This window comes from Atractosteus spatula, chromosome 6 (genome assembly GCF_055471065.1).
Source record: "Atractosteus spatula isolate fAtrSpa1 chromosome 6, fAtrSpa1.hap1, whole genome shotgun sequence".
NCBI classification, from domain to species: Eukaryota; Metazoa; Chordata; class Actinopteri; order Semionotiformes; family Lepisosteidae; genus Atractosteus; species Atractosteus spatula.
Genome location: NC_142711.1, coordinates 25,787,186 through 25,803,326, shown reverse-complemented (window position 1 = coordinate 25,803,326; position 16,141 = coordinate 25,787,186). Strand labels below are relative to the sequence as shown.

Here is a 16,141-nt window from a genome sequence, read left to right as displayed (position 1 = left end):
TTAAGATCTGAGAGTTCTTTGAAGACTGTAAAAATACCACATGTTAGGGAATGGCTATAATGTAATCTACATAAAGATTAATTTGCTGCTGTACAGATTTGTAGAAATGTAAAGCTACTGGTATAATGGCAGCTCTTCTAGGAAATGGACATGAGTGTCTCTTTCTACCACTGTCTGTGAAACAATTGGTTTTTGAGGCTGCTGTGAATCCAAACATAACACCAATGAGCATGTGCAAAAAGATTAATTTCACCTGACCATAAGGCATTGTTTCAATTGTCATTTAAAATATGTTAAACAGTTGGACATCATTAATACACACTGGCATCTCCAGGATACAAAGTGTCAGCAGCTGTTATTTGACATTGCCTGTATAAATGTGGTGTTCATGGCTGGGTTGTAAGGAAGAGGCCTCGCTTGAAAGCAAACCACAAAAAGAGATGAATCAAATTTGCCAGACATCTTTTAAAAGACAAAACAAAATGTCTTATAGTCAGGTGAAATCAAGCTTTTTGGCCATGCTCATTGGTGTTATATTTGGCTTAAAAAAATTAAATACATACTGTAATGGGAAAACACTCATACACACTGTGAAATATTGGGGGTGTCTGTTATGTTTTGTGGGGTGTTCTGCATCTATCCTTCGAGTAGTCCATTTCAAGATAGGGGAAATCTTGAGCTTCACCACATATCTGCATATTTTGCCAAGTCACCTGGATCTTTTTGCAACAAAGCTCAATCATGGCCAAAAATATACATTTGATATACAGTATATCCAAAGTATACAAAAAATATACAGTAATCCAAAGCATACTATGCATCCACATCAACAAAGGAATGGTTAACTGCACAAAAAAAAACTCACTTCCCAGACCTCAATTTAATTGAACATTGTTGATTCTATCTCAAGATGATAGTTCAGTAATGGAAACCAAATGGAGAAATGTTCATAAATTTCCTTTCTGAAGTGCCAGAACCTCATAGCACAATACAGGGGGCATCTATTCCTTCTCTGCCAGTGGAGGATTTACAAAACAGAGGATTCACAGAGGTATAAATAAATGTGACCCTTCTGTTTTCTGCACTTATTTATGGGAAATTTGACTCTGGTGTGTAATGCTTGTAAGATTACTATACAATATACTGTTTTTTAGATTCATAAGCAAGAACCACGCTGTATATTGGCATGTCTTGTATTACAAATTAAATAGCAACACGCCTTTGTAAAAGTTAAAACATTTTCCTAAAAAGTATTGAACAAATTAGTTTTATTTTTTTTACAGCTACATTAAAGGGGAAAAGCATACACTGAGCAGTTAACAGAATGTGTGCTTTTGATAAAAATCTTTAACCTTAATAATTAATCTTAATTTAGTAGTTTAAAGTAAAAACTTTTAACATTATATTTTGCTAATTCTTTTTTAAACAAATAATCAAATATGATTAGTCTTTTGCAGGCATTGAGCATGGGATACAAAATACAATCTTCTGTTTAAAAATGAAATCGTGAGTTTGGATAATTTCCATGACTTAAGATGAGTTAATTTTCAAGTGAATTGATCTCATGTCCAGGCATGTACAAATGGAAGAGTTGTCCCAAATGTCCCCCCAAAAAAGCATGGTATTTCCATGGGAAATCCATGTTCACATAAAATTAATGCCAACCTACTAAAGTTTAGCTCCAGTTTTCTTGTGAAAATTATAATAGACATATTCACATGCCTTCCATTAAGCTACAGTAGAAGTCACATACAATAGGAATAAGTAAGTTAAAATGGACAGAAAATGGCAGCAGCTAATATTGAATATTTTCTGGTTAATTATCATTTTAGTAACAATGCATTAAAGATTCCAGTATAACCTACAATTGCTGCCTCCCCACCATTTTTTACTTTTACATTTTTACTAGATATGAATAGACTACTTTGAGAAAAAAAAGAAAGAAAAATTAAGCCTATTCACTCCAGGTTTGGTAGTTATCATCTTGAAACAGGACACATGGAGATGGGTCCACAGCAAAATACTAAACAGATTGTTCTCTAATCTTTCTTTCTGCCTTTCACTGTGGAGTTAACTCCTTGTTGCTTACTGTATGTTACTTGTTCTGTCTGAAAGAAGCAAAAATTAATACATGTTAAAATAAGGGTGGTTGATCGCTGCCAGGTTGACCATTATGTTCTTAAACTTAAAACTACTGCTGTTTCTACTGCTATCTTAGGAACTGCACTGCTGATTGATAATCGCTACAATAATTGATACACGGTACAGTAGATGACATGATTAAAATCAGCCTGATTCAAATTTGCATTTCATATATTCCAATGACACTTTTTTTTCAACATCACCTGTTTAGCTAGATGCGTAATGTCCAACATGTAATTCTGTTCTTCAAAAACAGAATCACACTTTTCTCCCAGTGTTGAAGTAAGAGGGCATGGGCTTGCTTGGAAGCCTTCTAAACAGTTCTGTATGGTAATTATAAAGTGTTTTTCCCCACCACTGAAACTGCTTATGTTTGAAGACTGGACAGCCAAACAACTTCATATGACACAGATGTGCTGGGACAGAGAAACCATTAAATGTTTGACAAAACTTGGGATCCTGTGTCAACTAAGATGATGACCTTATTCACGTGTTCAAAACCCTTTCAAAATCTTCCTGTGCACCTCAGCACTGACTGAAATGAAACTTTTAGTAAATCAATTAAATCTTTTTTAAAGTGTTTGCCTGAATAGTTGCTACAATAATGATGGGTCATAAACTGTTTTGAGAATATATTCCATCATGCAAAATATGTTTGGTTTATTAACTATAAAATTAACATTTGTGTCATTTTCAGAATTCGAATGGATTTTTTTTGGAAAGTGTTGCAGCATTTATAAACTTGATAGATTTCTTGAACTCAAAGCTGCTTCTGTTTTTTACCTCACATGATGCTGGGATAAGTTTCTCACTCACCATGAAGTTATCTCGTTTTAAAGGATTGTTCAGCCAATTAATGCATAAAGTAAATATGAAAATAAGAAAAATGTTACAAAAGAATGAAGTTTTCAGGTCTTGCTCATTTGAATGAATGTAGCTACTGTAAATTATCTGAAAGTCTCAATCAGCCATTCCTTATAAGACACACAGCAATTTCAATTTCAAAGGATATCGACTTTTACAATACAGCTGAGTAGCTTGTTTCCAACTTCCAAACCTTTTATATAAAAAGTACCTCCTATTCTTAGTTTAAAATGACTTCCCTGTACAGTAACGTTCTCTGGAATCCTCTGGATTATGTTTCACAATAGATTCTGAAGTCCACTGAGTTCACTTTGAATTAATTCCCCTTGTGTTGTTCACTTTTCCAGACTAAAAAGATGCAGTTATTTTAGGCTCTAAGAGTAGGATGTTCCTTTAAACAGGGGGAGTATACGTTTGCTCTTTTCTGCATTAATGCCAGAGGAAAAATATCATTTTCTTAATATATATAGATTATATTTTGACAATGTGCACTTGTTTACATTAGATGTTAACTGTAAGGTGTTTGCTTTGTTTTCGTTTTTTGAATTTTCTTTATAGCTTCTTCACTGTATGCTAATATTTACATTTCACTATAATTGGCAAACCTAACTAGTTTACCAAATACAGAATTGAAATCATTTATATAAATTAGGTAGTGCACTTCTAATGTAGATCCCTTAACTTATATTCTACTCTGCTAATGACATCACCACAGTTTCAGTGGTCATTCCTTATGTGTATTCTTTGCTATAAATTAGCCAGTTCATTATCTGAATACATACACTGAATGAAAGTCTAAATAAACCTTAATATACAGTGTATTGTAAAGTATTCAGATCCTTACACAGTTTTCAAATTCTGTTGCGTTAATGCTTGTAGTCATGACTCTTTGAAGTAACAATTAGTATTTGTTATACTGTATACCCAACCTACTGCACACTTTCAAAGCAAAAAGTAAATAGATAATATGAAAGTAAAAATTGAAAAGTCATAATTGCAAATTGCAAAAGTATTCAAACCCTTTGCTGGGGCAAACCTCAATTAGTTTGCACAAATTACTGTAACAATGAACACAATCATTTGAGTGACCTCTGTGCACAATAAGAGTGGTTTCAGACTAAAAACGTGTCCCTGTAAAGCCCTTCAGTCACATACTGTATTGCATTTTAAGCACAGATGCAACCAAAAAGATAAAAGAAAGAACTTTCAAAGCAACTCAAGGATAAAGTGAAGGCACAGATCAGGAGTAGGTATAATAACATTTCAAAGACCCTTAATATTTCTTTGAGCATAGTGAAGTCAATCATTAAGGCACTTGGACACTGCTTAGATCTCATAGTTCCACCACACTGAGCAGCTGGGCAAGGAGGAAACTGGTTACGTTTCCTTGTGGAGTTATGTAGTGCAGTGGCTGAGATGGCAGGAAATGTTCATGGATCAACATTATCCCCAGTCATTCTACAAAGAGGGCATTGTATGGAACTGAAAAAAAAAATATCACTTAGTCAGCATCATCTCTACTGTTGAGCATGGTGATGGCAATATTATGTTATAGCTCTACTTCACATCAACAAGGACTGAAAAACTTATCATTAATGATGGAATGAGGAAAACATGCTTCAGACCTAAAACTGGAACACCAAAACACCAGGCCAAAGCTACATTGGAGTGGCTTAAGAATGAGAAATGCCCTTGAGTTGCTCAGTCAAAGTCCTGACTTCAATCCTATTGATAATCTGTTGAAAGACCTGAAAACTGCTGTCCTTAAGTGATCCTCAAGCAACCTGAGAGGGTTTTAGCAAGTCTGCCAAGATGAATGAGTTGCGACTGTAATTACTGCCAAAGCTGTTTCACAAAACATATTTCAGTTTTTTATCTTTAGGTTTTGCTTACATTTAGTGGAATTTATCTCACTCTTAAAAGTATTGAGTATTCAGTGAGCATTCAGGGTTTTAATTAAATATTAAGATTAAAAAAATGCGTAGGCATCATTTTGTAAATTACAAACTCAGATACCATCGACAGGGTCTGAATTGTTTTCCAAGACAAAGTGTACATTTTGTTTATACCCATTTCTACCGTTGCTTGTTCAGACAACACAAACAAGCTAATTAAACAAGACAGTACAGTACCTTTTCTAAATCCACGTTGAATACCTATCTATTAATGTTGAATCCTATTGCTATGTAAAATACATTTACATTTAATTGCTTGTTTTGGTTTTGGGCCTTTATACCAGTGGGTGCTACATTAATTTATTATGCAGATCAGGCTGCCATTTTAGTTAACACCAGACCCCATTTTTTGCAAAATAAGTTTGCTGCATCTCTCTTTACATTTCTATAATGAATCTATATGTGATGTACAGTACTTCTGCAATTTATTATGCTCCTTTTCTTTGCCTGGTTCTTTTTGTAATCTTTATTTAAAGTGATCTTTTTCTTATCCATGTACCTGTTTCACGTATTGATAACTGCACATATTGACAATTAGCAAAGCTGGCTAATTTATTCCTTACTTAGATAAATATGTATATTTCCAGTTATGCTGCAGTCAGCACATATGTAGAAATATGGTTTCAGCTTTAACCAAGATGGCTGTCTGGCCAGATTTTGTGTTTACATTTCAAACCGTCTCTGTATTTTTAACCACTAAAATATAAATATGGTTTCAGTATTGTGGAGTATGAAATGCAGGCCACTAAGGTTCCCATACAGTAGTTAAGTAAATATTATACAAGCCTAATTTCCCCACTTATTATGAAACCCAATGTGGTTGAGAATACTCCCTCAAAGCAATCAGTCATTAAGTTATTCAGAACGTTATTCACCATTTATGATCTCTTAAGAAATAATTCTCTTCACATTTAAATGGTACTGTGTATTGGAACTTTCAAGTTAGACTGCAAAAGCATCCATATTTCCCATACACATGACTAAATTAAATGTTATTTCCTCTGCATTTGCATTTGAAGGCAAACATGCTTAAGCGATTTAAATTAGAACTGATCAAAATCATACTTGAGATTACATTTCCAAAGAAATGAAGCAGTTATGCAATATGGATAGTCAGATCATACATACAGAATAGAGACTACAAATACAGACATTACCAAAGCAATAATACAGTATTTGCAAAGTGGTCCAAAGAATCATTTAAGCCTCTTGGCTTTAAAGATTGTAATCTGTGTGTGCAACAGATTTATCATATAAACAGAAGATTGTGTTCTCTGCTGAGGGCTGGCAATTTTACATGTTCAGTCTCCAAAAACACGAAAGGATGCCACAGTGTGTCTTGATTCTACATAATGGGTAGCAACTGGTGAGCCCAAACTCTCTGAATGCATTGTTCACAAATTCTGTATCATAATTAACATTTTCCAAAACAGCAGGCAGCTGAACATACTGTTTACCCTTGCCTTTGAAGCAGTTGAAAAGAAATAGTGGACATTCCCATTTCAACATTTTAAAGATATCTTTATATTTTCTGCACACTGATAATTGAACATTTAGGTTTACAATATTACAAGCATCATCTGTTTTCCCTTTTCTATAAATATTGTTCTTTTTTTAAGTGTTTAATAGATTTTCTAATGCACATTTTCTAATTTCTGTTGGAGGCTGTGGAACTTTTCATGGTATGCACAAAATTAATGTACGTTCTGTCCTTTACAGGATTGAAAACCATTGTAGGTGCTCTGATACAGTCTGTGAAAAAACTGGCAGATGTGATGATTCTGACAGTGTTTTGCCTCAGTGTGTTTGCCCTTATTGGACTCCAGCTCTTCATGGGTAACCTTCGGCAAAAATGTGTCCAAAATATTACAGACTGCTATCATAACACATCGACTAATGGCACTAACTATTACTGCAAAAATAAGACCTGGCCCTCTTACCAAGACTTCATTTCTGATGAAGGTAAGTAGTTCTTGATTATAATTCAGTGATTTACAACCAGATGTCTTAGTGTCCTAAAGTACCCTAGATGTCCTCATAAAATATCCAGGAAGTCATCAAAAAAAAAGGGAAAATTTGTCATTCAAGGTCTAGTACAGTAATACTCTCACAGAATGATTCTTCCTTGACAATGCTTATGGTGACTTTGTGATCTTAGAGATCTGCTTTTAATAATCTATAATTAATCAGGAAATAGACGGATTGATGGCCCCTATTAAATAACATTGGATATATATAAACAGATTTTCAAGGAAAAAATGAAAAGGAATTATATTTAATAACTAACTTGAAACAGAAAAAACATTAATGTTGTACTGCTATACAGTATGTGGATGTGAGTGTTGTATTGTTTTCTAAGTAAGGCCATCCTCTAGAGATGATTGCTCAACCTAACGGCTGATTACAATATTAAATGAAATTGGTGTCTGCCACCTGTATTCTACCCCAAAATACAAATGCAGTGAAAAAATCACCCATATACATGTTAGTTAACATATTGTGTGCATGTCAAATTAACACAACTCATATTTAAACTGATGATGGAAGAATTCACATACAGTATGTTGCATTTGCCTAGAATTGCATATGAAACACAAATCAGTTTATGTCTTGTAAAATTGAGAAACAAGAAAGCCTCTGTGCCTTCCATAGTGAAGCAACAATTATTGACTGATGTGTGTAAAGAGTCATCAGGTATGTTTCTAGCTATAATGTTCCAGCAGGCTGTTGCAAACTCCGTCAGATGTCCAGCAAAACATATTAGTGCACGTCATTGATAGGGCATGTTCTGGATGTCCAAATGTAACAGCACCAGCACTACTCAGATCATAGTCACACTCCTCCTTAAGCACTTTCAGACAACAGTTATAAGAATATCTGAAGATTACATGAACATCGTATTCTTGACTGACTGAGTTGTGACTTTATGTACACACACTTTGTGTTGCTGTGGGGGAAAAAGAACCTAGAACTGGGAGACCTACAGTATGTAATTGAGGTGTTCTGTTATGCTTAATCTTAGAATTGGGTCATTCACTGAAAAAAGTAACTTGCCTGGGGGCAGTTTACCAACACGGTATATTATGCTTTTGCTCGGTACACAAGCAGAATGAAATCTAGCAGTAATAAAAATATACAACTTTGTGGATGTGAATGTGAAGTAGCTATAAAAGGCATCTAAATAGGCTTCCAATTGTGTTTTACATATAGAGAGACAAAGTTAACAGCAGTGGACATCTGTTTTATTATTATTATGCCTAGTCAGCATGACATAACTTTGACCACAACCTTCAAAAACACCATAACACTGAAAGCTGCTTCTTAATGTACTGTATATGATATCTACAGTATTTCTGCATAACTGTGTTTTTTCTACTATGCCCACTTTCTGAAGCTAGTAGTAATTACTGTCAAACATGCATCAAATTTTATTTTGTGCCTTACTAAGTACTTGTGATAATTGTTTATTGTGTGACATTTATATTTGGGTTTAATAGAGTAGTGGAAGTGGACCTTATACAATTCAGTAATGAACAACAGAAGAAAATAAATGATATTGGATTAACAGATTGTCAACAATACGGACAATAATTTCATGGCAGGTATTTACTGCATAGATTGCTTATAAGCAAAAGCTGAACATTGTAAATAAAGGTCCCAGAATAGTATTGTAATGCAATACTGTGCAATAACAACAAACATTTATCAACCATTACTAACTACTTTTTGGTACTAGTCTGGCTCCAAATGCTCTCTTAAAATCACTTTCAGTGTCAGTCCAGGTAAGAACAAAGTGACTTTCAGTGAGATTTTCATATTTCACTGTTGCTTAGATTTAATAAAAATATGCCTCCCTCTAAGAGGAAAACATGCGATTACCAATCTATGAGATTAAATGTTTTTAAAACTGAAATGCAACTTCTATATAATCCCAATGCACTTCTGTTTTAAGAGATTTCCTGTTGTAATGAGGCAGCCTGTGTATCACCACGCTGCAATAAAAACTGAATGTTTGTTGTCACTGGGAGAATTCATGTGTATTATATAATGACTAAAGCCTATAGTGTTGAGCATTAGGGTGGGGCAGAGGGCTATAAAAGCAGTTTTGGTATTAAAACCATCGAACTGTGTCGACATAAAACAGAATTAAATCTATTCACAAAATAAAACTCATCAAGAAGCTTAGCCTTCTTAACTAATATTCATTCCTGGAGAGAAGAGAGTGTCTGATAGGTCTGCTGGATGACCCATTTACAGTAGTAATAAATCTTCACCAATTTACAGTGAACTTATTAATAGTGATTGGGGTGCTCAGAGAATGAAGGAAACTGGCTGGTAGTAATCGGGCTCTGCTAGGGGAGGTAGAAGAGCAACGTAATATAGGAAGAGAAGATGTTTCAGCTACACCATTTGAGACAGGCACATACTGTACATTAGAGTGAATTTTGCTGCAATTACTAGGGCAGCAGTCATGAGCTACTGAGCATGCTATAATGCTTATTTACTGCCCTGCTAAAGGGGAGTATTTTCAAATATTATTTTTTACCTGAATAACTTAATTGCCTGGCATTATACTGCAAGTCTAAAAAGCAACATAGGGTTTCAATGAGTGTCAATATACTGTATTTCACTTACCACAATACAGTACCACAATGTACTGTATGAAAAAAAACAACTGAAAATCGATTTGATAGACCTTCCCTTTAAATTCCGTCCCATTAATGTTCGTGCAGCTTCAGGACCACAAAGAACATTGAGCACATTTCTGAAAAGCTGCCCATGATGCAAGTCTCTTATCTCTCCTCTCGCAGTCTAATACCTCACACTCCTTCAGTGTTGGACGGTACAATCTAAAACAAATGACGTTGAATAGCAGTTTTCAGTCTCATTTGAGTAGTAGCATAACGGAGAACATTTAAGGCCATGCTGAAAACAGGAATGCCGACAGCTGAAGACAGTTAGGGAATATTGCCAAAGTACTCTCAAACTCTCTTAAATCCAGTCGCCTATAAGTACTTAACCACTGGAGAGGGACAGAGTGAAACTGAAATCTTGTGAAAATGAGGGAAGATAAAATGAGTGCTCTGTCTACTTAGGAAAGAGGGGAGAGGGATGGACAACAAATTTCTCACACTAGTAATCTCAATCTCAGATTATATTCAGTCTTTTAACTTGAAAAAGCAGTCCTAATGCTTTAATGAGTTACCTGAAAACCTGCAGTGTACAGTACATCAACAACAGATTAAGTCAGTTTCCATTTTATGGATGGCTTGTGTGACATTATTTTGGTTCATATTACCCCTCAGGGCACATATTATCTCAACGATGCCCTTACCACTAACATTTAAGTAAATACAGGTTATTTGTAAGGGGCTTCTTTCCAAGGTTTAAAATATTTCCAGTTATGTGCCTTTTTATGAAAGTTACCTCTATTTGTACTGTGAATGTGACATTTTTGCACTTTGATAATAGTTTGCTGCTGATAATGTTAAAGGGAACGTACAAATCAAGGAAACACAAATCTGTTTGCTTCTTAGCTTGAAGTATGATGATGCAGGGACCAATTTAATTGAAACTACAGTTTGTTACTGTACATACACTTCAGAGTTTCTTTCTCCAATCTCAAGGAAGAAACACAAAAGGGATTTCCACCATATTGCTTATTAACCCCTTAACATTAAAACTTTTATTAAGCAAGTTTGCTGGGACAACTGGTACATGAAATGTATTAAAGTATTCATTTTGTTTTATTTTTCCATGTTTTAGAAAACTATTATAAACTCGAAGGAGCAAAGGATCCCTTATTATGTGGAAATGGGTCTGATGCTGGGTGAGTAACTGACCTGTGTCTGTTTTTAGCTTGTTTTATGCAGCTATGTTGTCATCTGCTTCCTACAATAAATCAATTCATTTAGGCTTAGACACTGAAAGAGAGTCCAGATGGAGGAATGTCCTGAATGCTTTAGCTGTTAACCTCGAAGTAAAGTCCACTGAGCTAACCTAATGATTGACTCAGATGGGTTATTCATGGATTATATCCCATGTAGTGTCACAAAATAAACAGATCACCATGCATACGTTGGATTTGAAAGTCTGAGACATAATAGGCCAGACACAAATATAGACAGTAGGGCATACGTTGCTGAATAAATACGACTGGAAATTTTTACTTTCAGCTTTTTTCCTGCTTTGTAAATACAATATATTGTGATTTTTTTCTGTGGGTTATTTTTATTCTCTGTGCTTTCTCCCAAGCATGTCAACAACATCAAAGATTTTCCTTGTCTTGAAAATGACAAGGTGTGTCTGTGATTCTAAGATTTGGCTTATGTGAAACATTCACTTGGATGTTGTAATAGGAGGTGTGACCTAAACATCATTTACAGGTCACTTAAAATGTGGCAGTAGACAAGTGTTGGTGAAGTCAGGCGGTCAGAGATATCATATAAGCACCGATGTCATTATTGTTCTTCTAGCTGGCCTCCTTTATCTGAGTTTTTCAGTAGTTTCTAAGAGACCCCTGTTTGGTTTTGTTCACTCTATTTATGGTACATGAGTTATGAAATAAAGTAGTTGTCACCCCAAGAAATCTTCATTGATCCCAATTATTTTCTGTTTTATTATAATTACAGTAGATGTAGAAGTACTGTAGATGTGAGATATTTCTAAGTTTGATTCTGTTTGGTATTTCTGGTGCTGCTTTCAGGTTTTACTTTTCACTCTTTAAACACATTTATAAAATACGTTGTTTTCCCCATTCTTTTTCAAAATGGGGATAAAAGAGTGTATTTTCCAATGCTGTAAAGCCTGTTATCTATTCGGTATGCATTTGGGCCACTTCAAGATAATTTTCCTTGTGGTTTAGGGTAATGCAGTGTTTGTGAACAGTAGAATGGTAATTACAAATAGTACGGGAATACATAGAAAATCGTTTTCCGTTAGGAGCAGGGGCAAACAACAGACAATAGGCAGTGTTTATTCCGATGTGTCTACCCTGGGGATTCAGCTTCAGTAAAAAGAAGAGCTGCTGCTCATGGCGTTGACCAGCATGGGCCCAGCAGATAGTGTTACATTGGCATCAATAACTCACAGTTTCCTATAACTGCTTTCCAGCCCTCGTAGAGCTAACCCCATTTCAGTTCATCTACTGTAGTACAGTAAATACTGTATGACTGCTCAAGGCAGAGGTCATTGCTCCTGGCTAAGAACGTCAAGTTCCAGTATCTCATTGGAAATAATATTTAAAGAAATAATTATATTATTTCCCAGTACACTTACAGTACACTCCAGGCAGTATAACTCGTGCTCTCTTTTTAGCACTTTCATGGCTGATATAAGGTTGTGTACTCAGTTCTGGCCTCGTGTCTTGTTTATGAAATTGGAAAAGCATATTTCAACTTTAGATAGACCTCTGTGCCTTACAGGAGAGTTAGCACTCACTGGAGTAGAGGTGTGCCTTTCCATGATGATACTATACAGTAAGTTCACAAGCACCTGATAAGTAAACTAACATGGTCAACTCAAACCCATCCAACACCTGCAATTCTTACTCATGTGAGGAACCATTACACAACTGAAGGAATCCCTACCACTGTGGTCTAGTTGTATAAGCATATGTTTGAATCCCTAACATCTGAGATCACTTAACCTACCTTTAACTTTGTGATATATAGTTTTTATAAAATTAAAATTCATTTTTAAATCATGTGTTGTGGTGATAGGTCATGTTGTCCCTGCAAACTCCTAATGGTGTTTAGGAAGCATTTACTGTATATTCATCTTATAGCCAATAGGAGCTCTTTGTATCTTATTGTGCTTCTGCAAGATCACTTGGCTCCATTGAATGCAGTTTACATTAATCAAATGTGTATATAAAGCATACCCCTGTTTGTTAATGAGAAGGAAAACACTTTGGCTACTGTACTTGAAACAGAGGCAAGTTAATGTTACTAAGCAATAGGTAAATCAGTGTATGATATCAGTGTACATTTAATCCCTGATTAAATCTATTGAATAGATTAAATCTATTGAACTTTTTGGAAACACCAGCATTCCCACTATAAATCAGTATTTGATTTTTGTTACAGATCCTCTTCATCAGTAATCCCATAAACCCAACAGCTTTTGAAACTAGCATGAGTGGATGATGCTTATGTTTTCAGGGCAAATTCCAGGATTTTATTGAACTAAATTCCCATCTGTATCAATGTTTAATGCCAGGAGGGACTGTGTACACAAGCCTTTTTTGTTTTTTATTATAAATAAGGGACACATGACATAAACTGTAAATGTACATCTGAAAAGGTCAATCTCAAAGACTAAGAGTAAGATACTGTACATGACACAAGCAGTCAATATATAGACCTGTCTGTTTAATCCCTGAATTAATTTACTTCTTTAAGTTATATCGGTTCTGCTATTTTGTATAATTTTACATACTCCTGAAATTATTTTTAAATAATTTATTTTTTAATTGTACATGGCATTACAATTTTTTCAAATGTACTGTATGTACACTTTAGTACCCAAATAAATAAAAAAATAAGAGCAGTACAGTCTCCAATCAAAATACTCCTCTGACATTACACAGCACAGGATTGCTGTGTGTCCTGTAGTATTTTCTATTTAACATGATTCAAATGTCCTTTCTGACACTTGTTGCATTATTTGCAATCTGAAATGTGTTTAAGTGTGATTGTACGGCTCTCACAATACAGTATGTTAGAGATTGTTTTCCTAATCTACTGTAAGTGGCACCTGAACATTTTTTTTCCCTGTAAAACACAGAGCCATGTTGGTATGAATTCAAGTGAAGCAAAAATGAGGTCTAACACAGCTGCATTGAAAGAAAAAATAAGCTTTGGTGGAGATTTTTAAGTTTAGAATTTCTGGAAAATAGCAGGTTTGTTTGTATTGGTATTCACAATGTGCTCTCCGTTTCTCCCACCTCCTAATGACTCTGCATTTTGTAGTGTGCATGTGTGTTTGTTTGCTGCAATGGACTGGAGTCTTTTCCATGGTGTAGGACCACCTTGGCCCTGTTCTTTCAGGGTGGGCTCAGTGTTGCCATGACCCTTGCAAGAAATAAGCAGTTTTCTGACTTTCTGGTAATGGATAGATAAATGAATATATTGTGTCATGTGTCATGTGGAAATTTTAACAAATACGTTTCAACATTATGGATGCAAGAAAGTACAGATAGATCATGATTGCTGTAAGAAAGTCCTAGTCATTCACTCCCACATGTGCCGGCTTTCAATTTACTGTAAATAAATGTAGATTAAACTTGTCATCTTACTGGAAGATACACTGAAACAACAATAATGGTGCAATAATATCATAATGAGTGTTAGTGTGTCCATTGTTTTTCACTGTAATGGGTGTTTCACAATACAATGGCCATCTTTACAACAACTTTCTTACTTATAGTTACAGTTTTTTTACTGTATAGGTGCCTAAAATATTTATTTTTATACTGCATTTTGCAGTACGCTAAATGCTTTGTGGCTAACGTTTCCTAATTACAGCATAAGAACTGAAAACAAGTTAAGCATTCATAAATAAGCCACTCTAGATCAAGTACTGGGTGTATTGAAAGAGTTCTCATGCATATACTATAACCATGTAGTGGGGACTGTGATAGCCTGCAGTAGGATTAAGAGCTATGACTCCAATATAAACTGCAGTTAGCAGTTTAAGTGTGCTTGCTTCTGATGTGTGATTCTGAGAAAACAGGAGAATCCAATTACAAGCATCAAAACTTTTCCTGTTTCTGTCCCTGATGTTGCTGGTCTGTTTGCAGTGCTCAATAATGGTTTAACTCCTATCCTAAAAAGAGTCAACATCTAAATAATCTTTTGAACCTGCTTTTGTAAGAAGGGGCCCCTTTTGTATAAACCTCTGAAAATGTGAAGCAATTCTTTAAATTATTATACAACAGTGTTTCTTGTAACATCTGCCTGCAGCCAGCTGTAGATAAAGAGTGTATCTGGCAGTTTCATGGGGTGATAACAAGGCTTCCAGCTCAGAGACAAGCTTGTGCTCACCGTAGATAAAGCGTTCTATTCAGAAAAGATGGGTTATCATAAAGAATACATTGAATGCCAATAAATATTGTAAGGAATGTTTTGCATTGTAAATCAGTTTAGATGTTAGTCCTTCAAATTTATTTTTGTCTTCTTTAATTTAGAAAGGAAATTCTTAGAACTACAAATCTGCAATTAAATACTGTATTTAAAATCTATTGTAGTCTATCCTTAAATGTCTTGAATAATGGTTTGCAATGATTGGTATATTGTGTCTTTATAAATAAATAAAAAAATCCAAAATACATAATTTTTTCTCTTTTAACGTTTTATATTAAAAGTCATGTTCTGTTTTTACTATTTTTAACTATGAATACAATATATGCTATACTCACTGTCAGGCACAACTAGGATTAAGTCTATGGACAAAAACACAAGACAACAAATCTACAGTACAGTACTGTATGTTATATCCGGTGCATATAATATCCTCACAGATTTAATAGCTGTCATGTTACCAAATGTATTCACCTTAAAATAATTAATCAATTTAATATAATTAAACTTTCATGGTAAATTCCAAAATATTTTCAAGATATTGAGCCAGGCTCAATATCAACAGCTCACATTTTTTTCTTCTGAACACTTGTTTATAGTTTCAGATCAGTCAGGATGGAGATTTAAAAACACTCTGTAAGCAATGTACTACATATAAAATAAGTTTGAAGAATAATAGACAAAATCTGATATATATACAATTTACTATCTTAACGTATTTTAAATTTTAGATGTTAAAATCTTAACGTGTGTTGTTCATTATGTTTGTCTGTTTTAACGTGCATACTGTATATTGTATATCTTTTTCTACAGAGCTTCACTGAAACAAATGGAGCCTTGCAAACAAGACTAATATTTAGCTTCCTGAATCACAGAAAGGATTTCCCTACTTTAGTCACATTTTATCCATTTGTAAGCTCTTTTTCCTCTTCACTAATGGGTTTGTTAATGGTGGTTCAGACCTTAAAAGCAAAGTGAGGATTATTTTCTCTCTCCCTTTGAGAATGGCTTCATATACTCAGGCATGAGGTTACATGGTAACCCATTGTCAGAATGATACAGAACATATGAACTAGTACAAATTAGATTTTGTTTCAA

General features: G+C 34.6%; 1 protein-coding gene across 1 annotated transcript in view; it reads left to right on the top strand.

Annotated features, from left to right (window-relative positions):
- The window catches only part of scn5lab (sodium channel, voltage gated, type V-like, alpha b), a 170,741-nt gene that overhangs the window by 21,658 nt on the left and 132,942 nt on the right, over positions 1–16,141 (top strand). The window contains exons 6-7 of the mRNA XM_088918724.1: positions 6,681–6,923; positions 10,728–10,791. Coding sequence (XP_088774850.1) covers positions 6,681–6,923; positions 10,728–10,791 — 307 coding nt within the window. The remainder of the gene's footprint in view (positions 1–6,680; positions 6,924–10,727; positions 10,792–16,141) is intronic.